This window comes from Uncinocarpus reesii, genomic scaffold, assembly GCF_000003515.1.
Source record: "Uncinocarpus reesii 1704 scaffold_1 genomic scaffold, whole genome shotgun sequence".
In the NCBI taxonomy this organism is placed as follows: Eukaryota; Fungi; Ascomycota; class Eurotiomycetes; order Onygenales; family Onygenaceae; genus Uncinocarpus; species Uncinocarpus reesii.
The window spans coordinates 6242897-6263668 of record NW_003052500.1 but is presented as its reverse complement, the minus strand read 5'-3'; the positions used below and the strand labels follow the sequence as shown (position 1 = coordinate 6263668).

The following is a 20772-nucleotide window of genomic DNA, read 5'->3' as shown; positions in this document are numbered from 1 at the left end:
TTCATAAATCACTATCCAGCATCAAGGATAAAATCCAGGTTTCGTTGAGACTACTATGCAAATCAACAAATAACAATGATCATCGCCAAATAATGAGTAAAACGATTTAATACAGGAGCTGGATAGCAATGAGCTCAAAAAGCAGACGGAGGGGGTCCAAGATTATAAGATTGTAGAACAAAACACAACTCCCAACAGAAGAGAAACGCAAGGCCCATAAGCCAATGGCGCAAAATGAACAAACTCGAAGGAAAAGGAAAAGAAACGAGTGTAGTAATTTTTTAGGTCAGTCCCAGTTTGGAAGACATTGGTAAGGAGATGCGAAGAAAAGATTGACACTGATAGTGGTAGGATTATATTCTATTGCAAAAAGGGCGGGTCGGGGGTATAGATGAGAATGAGGGTACCAAGCAACCAAAAACCGGGGGATTTGCTGAAAGTCCGGGTGTAGAATGCGGATATCTGATGCACCAGCCTTCGAAAATACAAATATCCGTGGGTCCAAGCCAATTTCCTTTTCCAAACAAGCCGTAAGAAAGAACAACGGAAAGAAATATTTGCATGTAGGATGATACACCTGGGGCCGTATATACGTGGTTTACTATTTTTTAGTAACGAGGACGGCAACCACAACCACAACCACGATGATAATGATGATGAGAACTATCGCACAATCTAGTTAGCCTGTGAATCTAAACCGTTGGAGATGGTCAAATACTCACGAGAGATGAGGAGGCACCACCACTTTTTGCGGTTGCGAGAACGGGCCTTCTTGATGGCTTCACCAATTTGTTCATTGCCTTTGGTAACATTCGCAAAAACTTGTTCACCCGCTTCGTCAATCTGAGTAACAGCAGCCTCTTGCTGGACGACTAGAGCATCGAGATCCTGGAACATTTGCGCTAATTCAACAAAGTCTCTTTCGATCTTTTGGATCTCCTCGTGTCTCGCCCGGACCATCTGCGATACCTTCTGCGCATCGCCCCGCCTGTCGCTTTGGATCAACTGTACAATCAGGGTTAGCTAGCTAGTCCGAGATCAATATTTATACAATGAACTTACAGCTTGGCTGAAAATCTGCTGGTTTGAGGTATCTCGAACGGCCTCCTGAACCTCCTGTTCAGTGGCATCGGGTCTCACTATCCTGTACTGTCTAGCCATCTGGGTCTCGGATTCCTTCCTGAACGACTGTTGAACCTGTTGATACTGTTCGACAGCCGCCTTCAATCTTCGTTCCACCTTCCCAATTTGCGGTGCATTGCGTGGGCTTCCGGCATCGGGCATGCGCTTGATGGTCTTCATGCGCTCAATAAGGTTGCGATAAAGACTCTTTGTCTGTGTAGCCAACTCATCCGCCTCCGCGCGAATCGCGTTTTCCCGTACCGGGTCGACGTCACTGAGCAGGCGCTTATGCAAAGTATCAATTTGGGCAATATAGCTTTCAACGTCATTGATGCCATTGTCAATGTCTCGGCATTGATTCAAGATCGCATTCGGATCCGGAGCGCTGGATTGGCCGTAGGAAGGATTGGTGGGCATAGGGCTCATCTCTATCAGAACATTAGACTACGGGTGGTGTTCGACAACGATTCAGCAGGCTGTAGTTCCTGGCGTACCATAGTTGGATTGGCTCTCATAGCCACCTTGGTTGTAATGATCTTGACGCGCTGAATAGGGGTCATATTGGCCGTAGCCATAGCCTTCGTTGTTATAACCTGGTCGCTAAAACAGGCCACGCAAGTCAGTCTATAATCCATAATGCAGGGGCCCAATTTCGCAATTCGACGGCCCACGAGATAGCGAGAATATCATATTCAAGTTAACTCTGTATCAGCAAGACTTACACTCATTTTGTCGACTGGATGAGGACTGGATGAGGAAAAAAGAGATTTAGCCGAAGCGAAAGGGGTATTAAAGGGGCTGGTTCCGACGAAAACTTCCAAGCCAAGATTAATGAACTTCCTCTACCCAAAAGCGCAAGAAAGCCGTTCGTGCGGTCGAGAACAAGAGATGGAAGACGAAATCCCGCAAAGGGAGGAGAAGCGAGTGAAACCAGGTGCGGGAAAGAGAAGAGAAAGAAGAGGGAGTCGAAAAGTGTCAACAAGGTCCCTCCAGAAGAGAAGAAGCCCCGTCTCGCAGCAAGATGTAGGCCCGAGGCTTGTGAGAAGGATAAAGAAACTGAGATGGGTGAAGAGCGAAGAAAGATAATGAGCTGACGATGGGGGATGAAGTTGAGCAGCGCGAAGGTTGAAAAGGAGTTTCGCAAAGTTACGGCCTGTGACGCGGCAAAACCGCCCTGAAAATTACGCCAATACAGCGAGCCAACTTCAGCCGGCCCAATCCGGCTTAGCTGCCAAGGCAGATGGGTCAAAGTGGGTCTGTCAGCGACCGATCGGGCGCTGCGCTAACCGGTATGGGCCTAGTCGCTGGTTGGCCAGTAGGGCTGTGCGTTGGGATTAGCTAATCCAGTGCGGCTGGGGCAGCATCACGCATCAGATCCAACATCGTCAAACGGTTCAGGCAACATCTTTCGTGGAGAAGAGTCTCAATTGTGTCCCCCAGTTGCATGATTCGAAGAGAAAGGCGGGGGTTGAGGAACGAAATCGGTGCCACCCATCTCTCTCTCTTCTCCTCGCCGCTGACTTACATTTCGAGATCTCGAGCCTGCCCTTGGTTCTACGGTGGGGTCTGAAAAACCCATTCAACCGCTGCCCACTGGACCGAGTACACACATACAACCGCCCGTCGATCCCATAAACGCCTCCGGGGTTCCCTGTTCCTGCTCTAATATTGACAACCAATTGAGGGACGTCAAGTTTGCACTACGAACTTTCGTCTGGGCCTCAAGAACACGGTGAAGACTTGAGTTGACGCTTCACTCCACCAATCACAAACGCATTTCAATTACTCCGTACCACGCACTGGTCTAATAATAGTAGTCCTTCACTCAAGTCCGATATCTCCGGGGCATTGAAGCCTTCAATGCTTAACCTGGACAGGCTCGCACTTCTTTTGGATACAAGCCCTCTTGGATGGGATGTGCGTGCCCCTGCCTGCCTTCGAACGCTTATGACAATGATAATACAGACAAGAGACCGACTTGCAGTAGACACAATCCCATGGACACAGGTAGTCTCATTTAGTATTATTTCAGCCCGACTCGATATGCAAACAGGAAAGCCGTGTCCCGACCCCATTTCCAACTCCCAAGAGCACATTTATTGTATAAAGAAACATCAAAAAGGCGCTTTACAAGTTCACTTTGCTCGCACCAGAACCCGAATTCCCTTCTCGCTCTCGGGAATCGGTAAGAAATAGTCACTTTTGGCTTCCACCTCTTTCAGTGTAGTTTCGAACAGCTTAAAACGATCGCCAAAAATTCTAATCACCGCCGACATCACAAGATACAACTCTGCATATGCAAGACTATTCAGTCATACCATATTAGCCAGGATGACTACAACACTATCAGTCAAATCGGGGGGGAAAGGATCCATACTTAATGCCAATACATTGCCGGGAACCTTTGGAGAACGACATCAAATAAGGGTCTAGATGCCGATGTCGTTTCCCCTCGTTGTCCAGCCACCGCTCAGGCTTGAAATTGCGGGAATCCGGGAACAATTCGGGGTCATGATGAGTTATATAACAGGACATTCCCACGGGCTGTCCGGGAGGAATCACATATTCAGTACAGCCTTTCTGGTAATTCGGTCCCGGCTTGAATATGAGCGGTTCATGAGGCGAGATGCGCTGAGAACGGGAGACAACTCCGTACGATAAGCGCAATCCTTCTGCGATGACTGCGCTGTAAAGCTTTACAGTCAGTTGCTTTCTGTCAAGTACACAGGAGGAATAGGGGTACTTATCAAATAGGGAAGATTCTCCAATACCGTTACCGGCGGAAGGATGGATGGGTCTGGGATAGCCTCCTCAAGCTCCCCGCGCAACTTGGCGAAAGTTTCTGGTTGGGATAAAAGATAAAATATCGTCACGGAAAGAGCTGCAATATGGTTTAGAGACATGTATGACTGCTGGGTTGGACAAGACGTACCCCATCCCACTGTTTCGGTTCCAGCGCCAACGATTAATTGGCCTTCCTCTTCGAGTCGTTTAAAGGTTTTTTCCTGGGGAGGAAGCTGTCCCGAAAGGAGCTCATGAAAGATGGTGTTGCCTCCCTCTTCTTTCCCGCTAGCCGTTCTGTCCATGAGAGCTTTCACCTGCTCTCCGACCCCCTGGGCGCTATATCAGTATAAATCATTGCCTAGACTGGAGCAATACCATGGCTCATACCAATTGAAAGATCATACATGCCGCAAGGCCTTCGTCTAACATCCTAAGGACAGGTCTGTGATATATTTCAGAATGTGCAATGAACCGTCAAGGCCATTAGCCAGAATTCACATACATCGGTATCATCTTAGACAGAGGCCGGATCCACGGGAACTGCTTCGAATGTGTCGCCACCATTGAACCAGTCTCGATGGTACGGCGGAAATTCTTCTCGAACTTTGGGTTGTCAGGGGAAATGAAGTTCGTGCTTCGTCCAAAGGCATATTCCGTAGCGATATCGCTCGAAAGACAGCTGAATGCCTCCGATATGGCGACAGGTTTACCAGTGCCTGCATGGGTTTCAATGATGGCGCACATGTCCCGAATCTTCTTCGCGATAAGTGGTTCTAGTTGTGTGATAGACGCTTTCGAGAAGAATCGCCTGAGGGCGGAACGGCGTAGTCGGTGATGATCATGATCCGATGTTCCGAATAGGCTCTATATTCGGATGGCCTAGATTAGCATGACCTGTGAGACTCGGGGATTTGTTTAACCCACTCCAGGGAGCCTGTTAAGAGATTAGTAGGCATCGTATGCTGGAGCTAATAAGGGGGTTTACGTACCCAAACTGAAGCGCATAATAGGGATATTTATCCCTACGCTTCCCACTCCCGGCGTAAAGGGTGTCTATGAACGCCGGATCGTTCACATGGAGCTCATGGGGGCTAATGCGGATAATCGGTCCTGGATTCCAAACCAAGCTCAAGTTACGGGAGAACCCATCAGACGACAGTGGAGAGACATACCATATTTCTCGTGCATGCGCAGAATCTCAAAGGTATACTGGCCGCCCTTGATTCCATCATAATAGTATTCGTACCAGAGCGTGACTGCCGCCAGCTTCGGACCAGGAAATTTCGCAAGGGGATGGAAGTATAATCTATAGATCGAACGGCCAGAGAAGAAAGAAACCAGCAGTAGGCACAGCACCACATAAGGATGCTGTGCAACAAACTGCCCAAGGTCCGTCAGCAGGGCCATTCTGTCAAGCTGCGCCAACCTGGCAAAGGATGGGGACAAAGGGACGGATCGCATGATGGGCAGCACTGTGGCCTAATAAGTACTATTGCGACAAGCTCCGCGAACCGAACTCTGGGGCTGCATTCTCATAGGTGCATGCGCAGTGATGCCGTTTCGGCTCCATCCCGACTAGTTAACTAAAAAGACGGGGAGAACGGCCAAACGCTCTGGAGCGGGAAAAATTGACGAGAAATCATCACCCTTGAAGAAAGCCGTGCATTTGTCACTACTCTGTCCAGGGATGAATCCCACGCAGCGACAACCCTTCTAAGACCCAGGCCGGCACTGCAGTTGGAAACGCAAGGAATTGTGGCGGCAATTGAAGCCCGACTGTACCTAGCGAGCTACCCTTTACAGCATAACTGGCAGTACATCGCGGATGGGTAGCCTGTCGCCAATTCTGCATGCGGAGGGACCCCGGCTACTTGTCACTCTAGTTTGTGCTGTTGTCGCCTCGCAGGCCATTCGCTCCAAATCAGTAAAGCACTCCTACACCCTGACGCGGGTATGTATTCGTCAACTACAAGATACGTTATAGAGATCGATGATCGTGGCCTGGCAACTTGAACTGGTACAATTTTATTCACCGACAAAACGGCTATTATTCAGACCCGCTGGCGAGGAGACGGGGGTGACGTGGAATGCCCCGATGATCGCAACAATGAAATGCCCGGCCTGCATCTAAGAAGGAAACCAAAGCGTTGCTCTCATTGCCAGATGCATAAGCGCTTCGAACTACTGGCCCCCAGGACAAGGAAAAAGGAACGGGATGGGGGTCCTTGACTGGCGGTATTTTCATCTGAATCTTGGGCAAAAGTGATGGCTGTTGCGGGGTTTCCGCGACTCAAGGCATGGGGTCTTCGCCCCTGTTGGAAAATGCGACAGCACGTTGTCAACAAGGCCGGTGGCTTGAAGAATTCACTATTCATTCTGTCAGTTGATGCGGTGTTGCGAACTCCTCGTTGATGTACTACACAGAGAGTACGGAGTACTCTTTTTCACTTTACATCCATGAACACGCCCCAGTTCGAAGACAGACAGAAAGAGAAAGCCGCCGCGATCTGCTACCCTTTTTCGAAGAGCACATCGTCCAAATCCTACCCTTGCACATGCGCCGTGCTTGCAAGTTGACCGAAGATTGACCCTGCAGGACTGAGGAACAAGGGAGATTGGCGCTCACCCGCCCGCATTCTAGCAGGGAATACTTTTAAATCCCGCCAACTCCCCGTCGCTAACAGCAATATTATTACGATGATAGGCTAACTGTCATCGGAGCCTTTTTGGGAGCCATATTGTCGGTATCCAATTGTGATGAATGGGATTGTCGATGACCTGTGCATATATGCATCATGCTGGTCAACCCACGGAACTGCGAACCAACAGCAGAAGCCGTCCTTGGGAACGTCCACCCAGAAGCCAATGATTCCAACCTTATTTCATTGCTATTGGCGGCAAAGCACAACGCGGAGATGCGAGGAGATATTTGAAATCCGCCCAGCACGAAGTATAGAAGAACAATAGGCCAGAGTCGGCTTTCGTATAGGGCCAGATTCATGTCATGTCTGCGTGGCAATGTGTGCCTCAATTCTACTTTGGGATGCCAGCAGCATTGATATCAGCGGCGCAGACTGTCAAGCCGCAAGTTTCTCCGATTGGGCCGGATTGACCTTTTTGCTCTTGAGGTGATACAACGTGCATGGAACTGGGATCGGGATGAATCGGCGGCAACACCTTGGGTTTTCGCGACGCAGACAGACAATATCCAATGCCAGCCAAACTCGAGTCCAACACGTCTACAGGGGCCTTCTAGTCGGGTGCGATTTCAACAAAAAGAAAGAAAAAATGCTCTCTCTCTGCGTCCTGATGCTTAGGGGCCTCGTGGCCATGCTCGTCTCGTCTACGATGGCAACATCAGTAGAGAACCTCCCCAGAATCCAAGCAAAGGTAATGTGCTTCGCCCACTCCGTTATTTTTGCAGATTCCTAACTCTGTGCAGATCTGGATTTTCTCAAACAGCCAATATATAGGCCAAAACAGCAGCATCGAGGCAGACAGCAAGTGCAGTGCACTTGGGGAACAGTTGTATGCCTCTCATCTTGCTCATTGCTTGGATATTCAATTTGAGTCAGCTACTGCAGCACCCATCATCTTGGTTCGATCATAATTGAACAAGGGTATCACTGTTTTGTTCTAAGGTCATTTTATCCCTGGATCTGAGCTCCCCCATGGTCTAGCTACCCATCTGGGCCTGACAAACGGAGAAAGAGGAATGCTAACTTTGGAGCAGAGACCCCGAATGCAAATCTTATATTGGGAACCTGCACTCTCCTGGAAGTGATGACCTGTTTGCTGGGCCAGCAATTGGTCGCCAAGCAGGAGCATTGATGTGCTCAAGGGAGTTCTAATTTCCTATCAGCTTTTGTACCAAGAGTTAATTATTTCGGAAAGCAAGTTTTGAAACCACTCTGGCATAGTGGATGCTAGTTCAGATTCACTACATATACCTATTTCAGCGCAACAGGGTACCAGAACGCTCTAACTTGAAGTGCAATATAAATTACAATATCTAATCCATGCTCACCCTTCGGATATGTCTATTAAGGAATGCTTATACAGAACTGTCACAGACATTGTCCTACTCCCCTTTTTTACCCCAACGCCGAGTTTCGTCCCCGTTTTCCCAGTCATGCTCTACATAACCCAAGCGTTTTTTAACTTCGACCACGGTATGGGTGTCCCCGGTATTCTTGCCCAGGTTGTCGCTTAGCTTCACTGCCGGTCTCCCGCCAGCACTGGACACCTTGATCACAATATTGAGCGGTACGGATTTCTTGCCGTCAAATAAATTTGTGAAATCATCTATGGAACAATCGGATGTGTCAGCCTTAATCATAAAGTCGGAGCCAACAACATGAGTTGGTATTAACGACAAAAAGACGGTGGACTCACTAGTGAGAAACGTCCCAACGCCAAAGACAGGACGGAATCCAGCTTCTTCTGCAATGACCTTATAATCCAAGCACAGTTGGATATTTAAAGAATCGGAAAAGACGATTGTCTTTTTGTCTTTAATTCCTTGTTTATCATAAAAGTCCTTGACCATCTTGACAAAATACACTGGGTCTCCTGAATCTTGTCGTACGCCGGTGAAAACCTCTGCATATGTTTTCTTGGATTCGCCGCCACCATGTCCGATCGGGGCAGCAATTGGCGGTTGGGTTTCGGCCAGGCCTCCGGTTTCGTTTTGGTTATTGGTGGTCGACGGCAGCCCGCTATCTGGGCCTTGAGCAGCCGCCGTGTACATCGGTATCTGCTTGCTAAAGGCGTCTAGGAACACGGGCGTCCCGAACGTGTCCGTTAATGCGACTCCGAGTACCTGACAATTTGCCTCAGTTCATTCCTCATCAACGAGTTGTGATAAATATGAGATAAATCGACTTACCCCCTCACCAAAACAGCCAAGCCAGTATCTCAGCGCAAGCTCATTGGCATTTTCATAGTTGTCAGTGATGGCCGCTAAGCCCATATACCACTCATGAGCAACAGTGCCAACCGGCTCTAGGCCGTACTTCATTGCAAAATGAACATTGCTGGTTCCTGATAACGATCCTTTCCAACCCTCTTCGCGAGCTTTTTCAGCAGCACGACACAGCCCCCGCAGTACCAGGTCCTGCGTATGGTAGTCTCGCCTTCTTCTACTGCCGAACTCAGAAAAGATGCACTCATGCTCTAATAGCGTACAACCTTTACGGAATGCCTTCTCTTCTTGTTGATGGTAGTCCCAGTCACGATCGCACCATTTAAAGTATGCTTCGCTAGTTATTGCAAGTAGTGGGATCTCATAGAGGATAGTTTCGACCCAGAGGCCTTTAATCGACATTGTGACATCGCCCAGGTCCGAATCGGCACCGGTATCGTTCAGTGGTACGAAGGCAATATCTACTTGCTTCGATGGGTTGAAGCGAAATTCTGAGAGGTAACGTAGATAAGCATGGTTGAGGTATGAACAGTGTGTTTTAAGGAACTGCAGCTCATCGGACGTTAATGAAATATTCGAGAATTCTAACATACTCGGTCTCGATTAGCTATCTAGGCCCGGTCTGGTCTTTTCAATGTGGCTCTCCGGAATACTCACTATCTATTTGTGCCTTTAACCATCTATACGCTTCTCTGGTAAATTTCATATGCTTGGTACGATTCGTGTAGGCATAAGTAACCTCTGTTCACATAGTGTGAATCACTTGGAGTCAGCTTTCAATAGCAACACAAGGGAAAGCAGAAGAAGCAGCCATATCACCCACCTGCACTAGGAAAATATTTGAGAATGGCACATTGCATCGTCAACTTGTATAAATCCGTATCCAACAGCGAGAATATCCCCTCCGGGAGCGGTTCTCTATCGGATCCCATGACGATCAATCAGAACTCCGAGGCGGTTGTTTCGCACGATCCGCCTAATATCAACGCAGACTGAGCAGACAAGAGCAAGTAATAAACCTGGAAATACCAATTCCGCTTATGCACAGACTGTTATCCCATCGTCAAAGAAGTTCCCTCCATCCCCCACACATCAATCCAAGCATGACATAAGACGGCGGAGGATGCCTGTTGTTTGCACTGTTTGCACTGGCCTGTGCATCGGAATCTTAAGACAACTTCGAACTGCCCTGTGTTGCCAGGATTGAGGAAATCGTTCCGCCAGCACAGTACAAGATGGCACCCATTCGACGATATCTGCGAATCAGCAAATACTCGGTGCTGGAATGTCGAATTTATTTGGAGAATCCCGCTGATTCTCGTTGGCTGTTGGATTCACGCGACCCAGTTCTTCCACGCGTGTTTAAGAGCATCCAACCTTTGGTGCTGCCTAAACTCCGCGAAGAAAATGAAAGAGCAAGGGCGAAGAAGAAGAGCCGACCCGTGAAAGATGTCTTGGTCGAAGGTTTGTCTTTCTACAGGTTGTCGATGGTGCATTCGGGAGGGGCTAACATTTCGTGAAAGATGAATTTGAAGTCTCTCTATTCTTACGTGAAACGGGAACGCGTCACGCGGTCGCAACGAGACATAGATCGTTCAAAGGCCATGAAAACATAAGTAGTGGCTTAACCGGAAACAGCGCTATCCCTATCAACATCCCCGACGACGGTGAACAACCGGTCCGTATTCTGGAGGAGAGCGCCCCTCTTAGCCTATACGATATCCCCGAAGCTCAACCAGAAGCTGTAGAGGCACCAACACCTTCCCATCGTCGCCGGCGTCGACGCCAAGTTTCGTCAACCGGAGAGACAGAAGAAACCTCGATGCCCCCAACGAAACGAAACAAGGCCGAAACGCCGGCAGAAACTGTTCCACAAGAAGAGAAGAAGATGAGCATGACCACCAGTTACGAAGGATTCAATATCTGGGGCTGGATATTATGCCTTTTAGTTTCCCGTCGAGACAAATCCAAGCCTGCGAAGACGGGTAATGAGTCATCGAACCAGGCTCTGATGGAGGAGTGGATTTGCACTCAGGCGCCTCAAGAATATGGAGAGGGGTGACCAAGAGGGCGATCTTGAAAACGATTTTCCTCCCATTCACCCCGTCGGCCTTCCCATGCTGGCTATTATTTCTCAGCCTAGCCTGGCACAACCCCTGCAGTCATTTGGTACCGATGCCAGGAAATAGCTGAACGGAACTCGGTCCGCTGCCATCTGTGAGCTTTCTTCCTTATGCTGATATCTCTGTGACTCTGAGCTTTCACGTGCGTTAGTATTGCAATAGTCCAGCCACTGTAAAGGAAATCTTGCGATTCAAGACTGCGCTTGGCCCCTCTGTTTAGCGGCCCGTCTTGGTGCCTCACCGCTGAGTCTGTGTGGACTTGAATGAAACTCAGAACAGGTAACAATCCGTCTGATGTCACCGCTTTTTCGTTCCCATAATTTCCATGTGAACGGGAATCCTTGAACAGCTAGAAGAATAACATGAAAAATCAGACATTCGCAAAATTCCGTGGCCCGGACTCCCCTCAGCCTCAAACATGTTGTCTGAGAGCAGGGATTCAAGCGAAACTGCTTGTACTCAACAACGCACCGCGGACAGCACAAAAATAAAATAAAAGACAATATCTCTTGCAAAATTAGTTCGCAAAATCCTAGTATCTCATGAGTTATTATTATCGCAATTTCAGAATTTCAAAAAGCTGATAGGCGATTTTATCCCCTGCATCGGCGAGGCTTCCACGTTGTCCCCTAGCATCATGCACAACATGCATTTTCCTGACATTTTGCTCACCATCCATGTATCCATGTCAGCATATCATCCCTCAGCGAAGGACGGCAACATGGGATTTGCTTGTTCGGCCGGGTATTTGGCGCCAGGTCTGAAGTGGCTGCTCGTATCCGTTGACCTTGCGAGGCTCGAGTTGGAACAAGGAGGGGCTGCGGGAACTAACGACTGGCAAACGGAAGCCAGTCCACAAAGCAAGATGCACGAAACAGGCGTACCTGAGTATCTTTTCGAGCTTTTGAACCATCTTAAAGTCGATAATGTGGTGGCGTCGACCGTATGTAACCTTTTAACGGGGTTGTTTTCACCCGATTGGGTAAAGTAGTTCTTTGGATCTCAGTTCATGCACCGTTCGACTTCACTTCAGCATCGCCGGCGCCATGCCAGCAGAATGCTCTTTCGACGAGGTCATACCGCGTTCTAGGCCCTTTCGCTTTCAATTGAAGCCAGCCATAACTTGATACCAAACTAAGTTTGGTCGAGCATCACAGAACAGACAGTGCGCTACTCGTGCATTGACTGCTCCATCCCCAGGTTGGCCATGCTTCCTGGGGAAAAAGAACTCACTATCTCATGCATGACATCGATAGTGGCACGACGGCCCCTCACGGGAAGCCTGGAGGAGCAGTCAAATGGGGCCTCTATCGCACGGTTAGCTCCTCATCCGAAACGGGACTATGATGTTTTCGAGGCACAGAATATGTGGTGTTATTAATATATTAGTTTTTGCCGAAGAAACGAGCGTCAATCCAACCCCGGATGAGCAATTGCAGGCGGATTCCATCCCGTCTAGCGGCCAAGCCCAGTTTCAAGGGTTTGGCCAGATAGGCGCCGCGGGGCACAAACCGGGAACGATGAACCTGTTAGCCTCGTTAAGTATCATTTCATTCAAGAGTGCAGAGGACAGCTGTGAAATATTCAACGTCATCCAGAATCCAGATTGCCACCTTTATATTCTAAGGAAACGTTGAGGAGACGCTCTGCCCAAGCTGTGCAATTGGCACAGTGCTTCCGGTTTAACGAAGAACAAACGACGACCAAGATTTAAAGAAATGCGAGTGGGATTCGCAATCCTTGGGACACGGACGCGGTGCTAATCCTAACTCGATAATCATGGTGCATTCGTTCTAACTTCTCCCTCTTGCACCTTAGCCCTTCTCGGTACGATAGGGCGAAGTTGTAATTTCGTGGACGGGAAGCGGGAATCAAAGTCAAAAGTTTCTTTTGCATTGCATTTCTGACATCACGATCGGGACGAATTGCCTGAAAATCAGGCCATCCCCGCGCTGCATTGGCTCAGCAAGAGTAACAGTGGAAAACCGCTACTCTGGGATGAGGCTGGATTTGACGACCTCGTGTCGAAAGGTCGTGAAAGGCGTCTCAAAACGAACTTGCGGTCTGCCCTCCGTAACTCGTCTCGGGGTCTGCTCGTCTAAAGAAAAGGAAACCCCTAGTTAAACTACAGAGCACACAGACAAGATCCTCGTCGCGATTACGAGATGAGGACCGAAAACGAGTTGATGACGAGGCTCTTCTCTTCTTGTGTCCGAATTAAGGTACCACGTTTTTTGCGGGTCTCTTCCATTCATCCTTAGCTCAGATCTCCACCACGTCATCGGCATATGATTGCGCTGGCCACAAGATTCCGTGGATGATGAATGTGCAGAGCGACTCTCCATCCGGAGTTCATTCGTTTTTATTCGTGGGCGGTCCGCCATCCGACTTGATGGGGACACTCCCCACTCGAACCTCTGTTTTGGTAGTCAACTGAGAAGGTTGGTGGGAGCTCATCTCTTTATCCAGGTTTTCAAACTGCCAGGTTCATCAGCGTGCAGGAGACATCCATACATCCGTTTCATTTTTGAGGTTCAGATGAGGCTCCTCAACGTGACACCTGATGAAACAATTTGACAACAGGATATCCCAACCACGATGCTTGACGGGCCAAAAAAGGCGCTGTGAGAGCGCAACAAAGAAATTATATTTTAGAGTGCAAGTGGGCCGCACGTTTTCCAAGCGTAACCGTGGAAGTCATCGTACGGAGTACAGTCGCTTCCAACTATTTCCCAACTGATGGACTACCATCCAGAGTTTTCCGTATTATTACCATCACGACGAGTCGGCTGTGACGAGGGTTCTGATAGCAAAAAAGCGAGGCGAACCCCAAACCGAGCGTTGTAATGCAGCATTGACATTTTACCGCCGGGGCTCATCGGTCCCTTTTGACTTTGAACGGTTGTCAAATCTGAAACGACAAACGGGGAGTTTTGGGACTCGCTCTTGAGGGAGGCGATTCATGACTTCATTATTGCTTCCCCCGCTGGATCCTGGCATTCAGGTATGACTTGAAGCGCCGCTAGCCTTTGTCTTTGTTAGATGTTGGATTTCAGAGTGAGTCGAGATGGTTGGGTTGACAAGGAAGTGTTGCACCTGGGATCTACTAGCAACATGCTACTCTACAAGGGTGCCACGAAAAGCGGAGTGCATCTCGTCCACACATCAGCCATGGTGCCTGGAGAACACAAGAGGATTGGAAAATTACACCGAAGTCTGAGGGCGCCAGAGATGAACGTCAAGAGGGCTTCTTGTGAAAAGAGCCTCATTTCGGATTTGTTACATCACTCGACAGGGAGCTACCTGATCAGCGAGGTTGCGCACGTTGCCCTCTTGGGGTTACTTGCCTTCTGTCCGAGAGTTGTGGCCTTCACAAGAGGAGATCTCCCTTCCACAAAAAAAAAAAAGAAAAAGGCATTTCATCGTTCAACAGAATCACCCGGCGCCAACCCGCGCCACTTCCATGCGAAGAGTTCAGACTGGCGGATACCGTAACTCCATCTTAACGGCTGTGTGCTAATTTTAAGATTGTGCATAGCGCAGGATTTTCATTCGCTAATCTGCCTTGAACCAGCGGTTCGAAAAGGGAATCTTCAATTCCCCATCCAACCAAAATCATTGCCAATGGATGCTGGACGAAAATTCAATTTTCTGGAACAAATGTAGCCAAAGGACTGATGATGTGCAAAGGAACTATCTATTGGTGCTGAAATGGGCCATCAAAACCCAGAGTTTCAACATCTCTTTGTCCGCTTTCCTGCAGAACCTGCAGCACGATGATCCCGACAATCCGGATCCAAACCAAATAATAACGAGAGATCGCTTCGGGCTGACCGCGGAAAAGGGATCGTTTTGGATCTGTCGAGTCAAAGCACCAAGGCCTCCGTAATAGTGGCTGACCGGTTTGATCGCGTCCACGTTTGTTTCCCAAAAGACTAACCCCTGCATCAAACTAATTTAGTGAGACAGGGGCCGACCAACGAGGACCAGCCTCGTGATCCGTTGAGTTTGGGGGCAAGCCGGGAAAGATGATTCATCAACTCCGGGACAGAAGGAGATTGTCATCCAAACTCCATGGAATTTTGATACTTTTGGTGGGAGAAAGGGATGCTGCAAGTGGATATGTGCATTCTGCCCAGGCGGCTAATCAAACCCGGAGCTGGAGATCATCACGATTTCCGACGGGAGCATTCGACAGGTCTGCATGTATGTATGCAATGTCTGTACATCCGTATGTAGCTTCAACTTCCACCAGATGGGCCCGGGACCCTCTCAGCAGGATTGCTCCTCAAGAACCATTTGAGGAATCCTTGCCATATCCAGCCCTGTACAGGTTCTCCGGCCTGGGGTTGCTGTTACACAGCCAAAACAGAAAACGACGAACGGAGTCGTTCACATCGACTTCAAGATACCGCTGCACCAATATAGCAACAAGCCAAACCTTCTTTCGGATATGCTACGACGAAGCTGAGAAAGCGGGGAAGAGGGGGGGAAGTCGGTGTGTGAACATTGCACAGAATATCTGTGTCTTATGAGACGCAAATACGAGACAAGGTAACTGTTCGGGAGGTACCAGCCAGAAACCGCTTCGGCATCAGCGAGGACAGAAGCAGAGACGGTCTGAGCAAAAAAGACCTCAGAACAAGGATGTGTGGAGCTCATGTGACGGAATTGATATTTTTATCATCTTACAGCGTGCGTACAGAAGTGGAATACGACTATGACTGCGAACTGGAGAAGCAGAAGAAAGAAAAGCAACAAAAACGCTGCCGGCGCAAGGGAAAGCCGCCCATTGCCCAATCCACCGCGGCGTCAAGTTGTCCCAGCATTCGGGCTTTAAGCCCTGGGATGGCTTGCACGGGGCGCCGGGCTAAGTGGGCTCGCTGGAACCAGATCCCTTCCCAACAAGCAGAAAAAAGAAGAGCAAAATTAAAAAGTGGATGAGGAACTAGGGAAGAAAGGCTGTGAAACAAGTTCTTCTTCTTATTATGCCTATTATTTTATTTTTTTTTCTTGTCCATTATTAACCAGCCATTATTATGACGCTTCTTCTCATATTGGGAGCCCTACCGATGATGCCGATTCTCGAGGCGGTGGAGCCGTAATTTTGATTCCTATATATCTCGCCCTCCTCGCCCTCGTTTGGTCTCACAGCTCCATCCTTTGCTTTGTGCTCTCAATCAACGCTCTAGCCTCGTCTTTGTCCTTCATTCCATCTATCCTCTTCACGCCAGCTCGCATCCGGACGCCCGTCTCAACACCCATAGTCACCACCCGACCTGACTCTCCCGGCAACAGCGTTGAGACAAAACAATTGAGCAATTCGAGCTCTTTATACCACCAATCATTCTCACAATGCCTTCGTACTCGTCGTCTCAATACCCTCCCTGCCCTGGCCCCCCACCCAAAGGCCCTCTTCCTCCAATCCCGAAATAAACCGAAGCCATCCAGCCGACGGGCAGTCGCACCCTAGGATGCCGATATCGACCTTATCCCCGTTAAACTCTCTCGATGGAGCGAGCTATCCGCTTGCTATCTCGATCAATTGGCAGCTGGCTGCTTCATATGTTCTGGCAAATCGCCGTCTTTTCTCCTGATACCCTGTCTATTTCCTTGATCGTTTTCGTTCCTGTCTTTTCTTTCCGCCTATCAGACCCTTTCAGCCAAAATCGAAATCTGCAGTACCAAAAGCTGTTGCACAAAAGCAAAGCCAGGCTCCCTTTTTTCCCCGCGAACTGCTTTTTGTCACCTCGTGCAGGACAGCATTGAGTTACATCTCGGCAACACACCCTCACGTCACACGATCGTCCCTGAGCTGTGTCGTTTCCCAGCAACAGCACGGTGGAGAGGGGCTGGATAGCTGGAGATTCTAGCTCTATATCCAGCACCCTGTCGACTACATGATCGCAATTCTTGCCATACCATCCACTTCGGGCCGGGTAACACACTCCCGACGGCGGGGCAGACGGTAGTCAGGTACCACTTGGGATCATATGATCTACCGTTAATCCCTGCTTCCTCCTTGGCCTGCTTTAGTCCAATATTTTGCCCTTCTCTTCTTGGACTTCGCCAAAAAAAAAATAAGCAGGTGTCGATTTCCTCGAGCTAGCAAACCCATCTCCCTGTCGAGGGCTCTCGGATGCTATTTTTGTCACGTTACATCCCCGCCTAAACGACCAGAGAGGACATTACGGACGGCCCTCGATGAATTAGTCGCCAACAGCCGGCATCACCCTCATGGCCGGATAGCGTCTGATGATTCCAAACTCGAGTGATCTACCCTCAGCGAGGTAGCTGCATGGCGGCCCTTCCGCTCAATCCCTGTTCCGCGCGTCACATTAGCGGTCCGGAAGTGTGTCTTCACCTTGCTTCGCGACCCCGCTGCGATAACTCCCCCATAGTTACCCCACTGCCTGAGCACCAGCTCGACGCATTGTGATGTGCGTGCTTCTGGCTCCGCATGCATGGAGAGGTCCTTTTCCCTATTCCGCCCCCGGGTCTCGCCGAGTTTTTGTATCGATCACATGCCTCCCCGCATTCGTCTATTGCATCGGCCTCGTTGCGGTCTATGCACTGGCTGGTTGATGTACTCGCTTGGCTTGTTGAACTTCCTTTCGGTTATGCGTTTTAAAGGCCCCTGCGTTGATTATCGAAAGCTTTATATACTTGATTTTTAATCCATGGTACCGGAGTTTTATCATTTCTTTTACCCTTTTACCTCAGATTTTGACCTTCCAGTTCCTTTTCACTCTTGTCTTACTGATATCATTTGGAAAATCCCCTTGCCCTACTCTTATGTTGAGTGGTTCCCCGGGTTGGATTGTGCCTTGTTTTCCCCCTTTTTAGCACACCTGCCTGTTCCGCTGTTTCCTTGCCGTCGGAGATGGAAAATCATATAATGTTAATGTAATGTGTCATCAGCCTGCATGTGGTTAACGCAGTATGAAACAATTCAAGAGGACAATTGAATATACGAATTGCTCTTTTCTACAATGGAGCTTACCATATGCCCTTGTGCATCATCATAGTTATCCTGACGAAATGGCAAAGTAAATGCTGATACTATATCGCACTGGGAGTTGTCAGATCCTGTTTACTGGCTCTAAGCCTCTATCCATCAAAACTTAAACAGGCGCATAGTAGCACAGTAGAGAATTTATAGCAATTGATATCGCCAACGTATATGTACACATGTCGATTTGACGTTCGCCCCTCTGCCAGCAAAAGCTATCCAAGCCTCGGAAACAATGCATTGACTGAGGAGAATAACAAGCTCAGTAGTCTTAATGTTTCACTGTGCTCAATCGCTTCTACGGCATAGTGTAATAGCCATTGGATCTGAAGCAAAATCGTGAGTCACGTGCACCAATCTTAGTGCAACGACACGGTCTCAAATCGGCAGAATTGAAACAACCGGCCACTCGCTCTCCGGATCACTCAAAAGGTTATGCAGTTATTTATAACTATACTTTCTCTAGAGTTGTGATTTTTGACATTTAATCAGCCACTTCTCTGCAAAGAAAGCCATCAGCAGCTACAAATAGCCCGCAGTTGAAATGGTCCTGGAACTCCATACCTGGGGCCCAGCGTTCGGTCTACCTTCGATCGACGCTCAATGCCTGGCAACCATTGCCTATTTCACCTTTGCTCTTCCTAAAACTTGTTCTCAGGAGTGGGTGTTGGTGCCAGATAGTGATCCCAAGATTGTTCCTACGAGTATGCACATATTAACGGGTTGCTGAAATCAGGATTTAATGCTAACGGAATGTTGCTTCGGCATTACAGATGAACTACCGGCGGTATGGACGGGTTCGAGATGGGTTACTGGTTTTCGGAACATCGTGGAGTTCTTGAAGCAATATTCGGATGGAGAATGGGATTTAGATCAGTGGACAAGTCCTAGCGAACAGGCGGATTGCGTTGCGTATGTTTAGGAAACTCTTTCGCCGTGATAGCCAATTACCATTGACTAACGTTACTGACGCTGTGAGTTTTCATTTTGAAGATTCTCGTCGTTCCTCGAACTTCACGGCCAGTCGCTCATCGACCTCTCCCTCTATGTTTCCAGTGAAAACTACCACTCCGTCACGTCGCCTGCATACGGGACTCTTCTCCAGTGGCCGAACCAATGGATTATCCCTCCGCAGGTGCGATCGCAGGCCAAAGCTAGGACCGAGCACCTCGGTTTATCGTCATTGGATCTAGATGTGGTGGAAGAGGAACGGCAGCAAGGAAGGGATGCAACCGCTCTCGCCGCTGGACAGATACCGAAGAGTCTGGTGACGAAGCCGCGACAGACAGTGAGCGGCTTGCTGGATAAAAACTTCGCAAAAGTCCCGGATCCGATGGGAAGGGGTTAACGGGCGCGGTTTGTGGACCCCGTTACAAGATCTATTGGGAAATAAGCACTATCTCCTCTCGGACAACATTGCATCCAGTTTGGATTGTTTCGCCGTGAGATATTTATCATTGGCCCTGGTTCCCTGAGCTGCCGTTCCCTTGGCTCAAAGACGATATCGAAGCGCAAGCTCCAAGACTAGCAGCTTACGTAACAAGGCTTGTGACAGAGTGTTTCGGAGGCCGAATAGACGCCGTTACAATGCTTCGTGACCCCCAAACTGGACCTGCTTCACGGCTCCCATGGCAAGTGCCTCAGAAGATCAGTTTCGGAAGCATTGGGCTGCGAATTCTTGAAGGGATTGCAGACGCGATTCCGGTTGTCAAAGATATCCGTTTCAGCAGGCGACTGCGACAAATGAGCCAGGAGAAGTCACCCGACGCGGGGGAAGTCACGGCCCTAGCTGAGACTTACAAACGAGAGGCCTTGACGTCTGCGGCAACAGTGACTTTTGGACTTGGGATGTTTGTGTTCTACCTCTTCAAAACCGGGCTCATTCAGGTGGACTTGAAAACAGAAGACGAGCAAACTGAGCATGACGGATCTCACAGCGAGGGACACGGCGAAACACCGTTGGCTTTTGGGGAGGCTGGCAGCTTTCTTGGGCTCTGACCCGGTGTCGCTTGCACGCAGCACAAGCGGGATGCCATTTGTTTTCTTTTTCTCTTCCCTGTTCCTTCTGATATCAAAATAGATCACCTGGCTTCCAAAAGCGGGAATGCTTTCGCTGCACTTCAGACGAAAACCTGGACGGACCAATCAGCGCATCGGCACGTGGCTCGTCCCTTGGCACGGTCACCAAGGTCCTCACGCGTGATTTTTCAATCTCTGCGCGTTGATTGGTTTATCTTAACGATTACTCAGCCTACACAGCCAATCAGAAGCAGCACACTCTTTCCCCCAAGGTCCTCATGCGCAGAATGCTATCATGCTTAGTCATGATGTTGACGCCCAAGGCTCAGTGTGCCCCCAAGGTCCTCTCGCACGCCAGGAATTCGCTGCTCGCTTGTTACTTCTCTTCGTCCTGGGTGCTGTCTGCTACTTAAACATCTCCGTTTCGCCTGGACACCTCCCTGGAACCCGCCTATTACTCTCTCCAACCCGGTCGCTTCAGAACCAGACTCACACCGATCACCATCTGGCAGCCACCCCTTGTCCTTCCTTTCGTCTCTCTTTGGCGGGATTGGCGCACTCTCCTCGTGTCAAAAAGCAAACATCAAGGCCACGAGGGATATACGAGAACCCTTTTCCGGGGAATTTTCAACCATCCTTGCTTTGCAATTATCTCTCCTCGAAGCCGTAATTGGGGTAACCGGCACGCTCGAATCCTTCAAACCTACCGTCCTCCCACGATTTTCCACCATATCAGCAGTTTCAAAAGGCCCCCCTACAAAAGCTCATACCTTCAAATCAGCGAGTGG

At 49.2% G+C, this 20772-nt stretch overlaps 6 protein-coding genes across 6 annotated transcripts; 3 read left to right on the top strand and 3 right to left on the bottom strand.

Annotated features, from left to right (window-relative positions):
- Window positions 1-601: 601 nt before the first annotated feature.
- On the bottom strand, window positions 602-1850 carry UREG_02364 (uncharacterized protein; the record flags this gene model as incomplete). Its single annotated transcript, XM_002542802.1, has 5 exons — window positions 602-663; window positions 723-1005; window positions 1063-1550; window positions 1617-1722; window positions 1845-1850. The coding sequence occupies 5 exons, from the start codon at window positions 1848-1850 to the stop codon at window positions 602-604; spliced, it is 945 nt and encodes a 314-aa protein (XP_002542848.1).
- Window positions 1851-3257: 1407 nt separating this feature from the next.
- Window positions 3258-5313, bottom strand: UREG_02363 (uncharacterized protein; the record flags this gene model as incomplete). Its single annotated transcript, XM_002542801.1, has 6 exons — window positions 3258-3426; window positions 3500-3808; window positions 3847-4242; window positions 4409-4768; window positions 4801-4840; window positions 5079-5313. The coding sequence occupies 6 exons, from the start codon at window positions 5311-5313 to the stop codon at window positions 3258-3260; spliced, it is 1509 nt and encodes a 502-aa protein (XP_002542847.1).
- Window positions 5314-7987: 2674 nt separating this feature from the next.
- UREG_02362 (nicotinate phosphoribosyltransferase) lies at window positions 7988-9762 on the bottom strand (the record flags this gene model as incomplete). Its single annotated transcript, XM_002542800.1, has 4 exons — window positions 7988-8728; window positions 8795-9321; window positions 9488-9571; window positions 9654-9762. 4 exons carry the CDS (start codon window positions 9760-9762, stop codon window positions 7988-7990), a joined length of 1461 nt encoding a protein of 486 aa, XP_002542846.1.
- Window positions 9763-10065: 303 nt separating this feature from the next.
- On the top strand, window positions 10066-10892 carry UREG_02361 (uncharacterized protein; the record flags this gene model as incomplete). The annotated part of the gene is made up of 2 exons (XM_002542799.1): window positions 10066-10294; window positions 10354-10892. 2 exons carry the CDS (start codon window positions 10066-10068, stop codon window positions 10890-10892), a joined length of 768 nt encoding a protein of 255 aa, XP_002542845.1.
- Window positions 10893-14067: 3175 nt separating this feature from the next.
- UREG_02360 (uncharacterized protein) lies at window positions 14068-14448 on the top strand (the record flags this gene model as incomplete). The annotated part of the gene is made up of 1 exon (XM_002542798.1): window positions 14068-14448. One exon carries the CDS (start codon window positions 14068-14070, stop codon window positions 14446-14448), a length of 381 nt encoding a protein of 126 aa, XP_002542844.1.
- A 4061-nt stretch (window positions 14449-18509) lies between these two features.
- UREG_02359 (uncharacterized protein) lies at window positions 18510-19963 on the top strand (the record flags this gene model as incomplete). Its single annotated transcript, XM_002542797.1, has 4 exons — window positions 18510-18669; window positions 18739-18877; window positions 18959-19308; window positions 19521-19963. The coding sequence occupies 4 exons, from the start codon at window positions 18510-18512 to the stop codon at window positions 19961-19963; spliced, it is 1092 nt and encodes a 363-aa protein (XP_002542843.1).
- Between the last annotated feature and the right edge of the window lie 809 nt (window positions 19964-20772).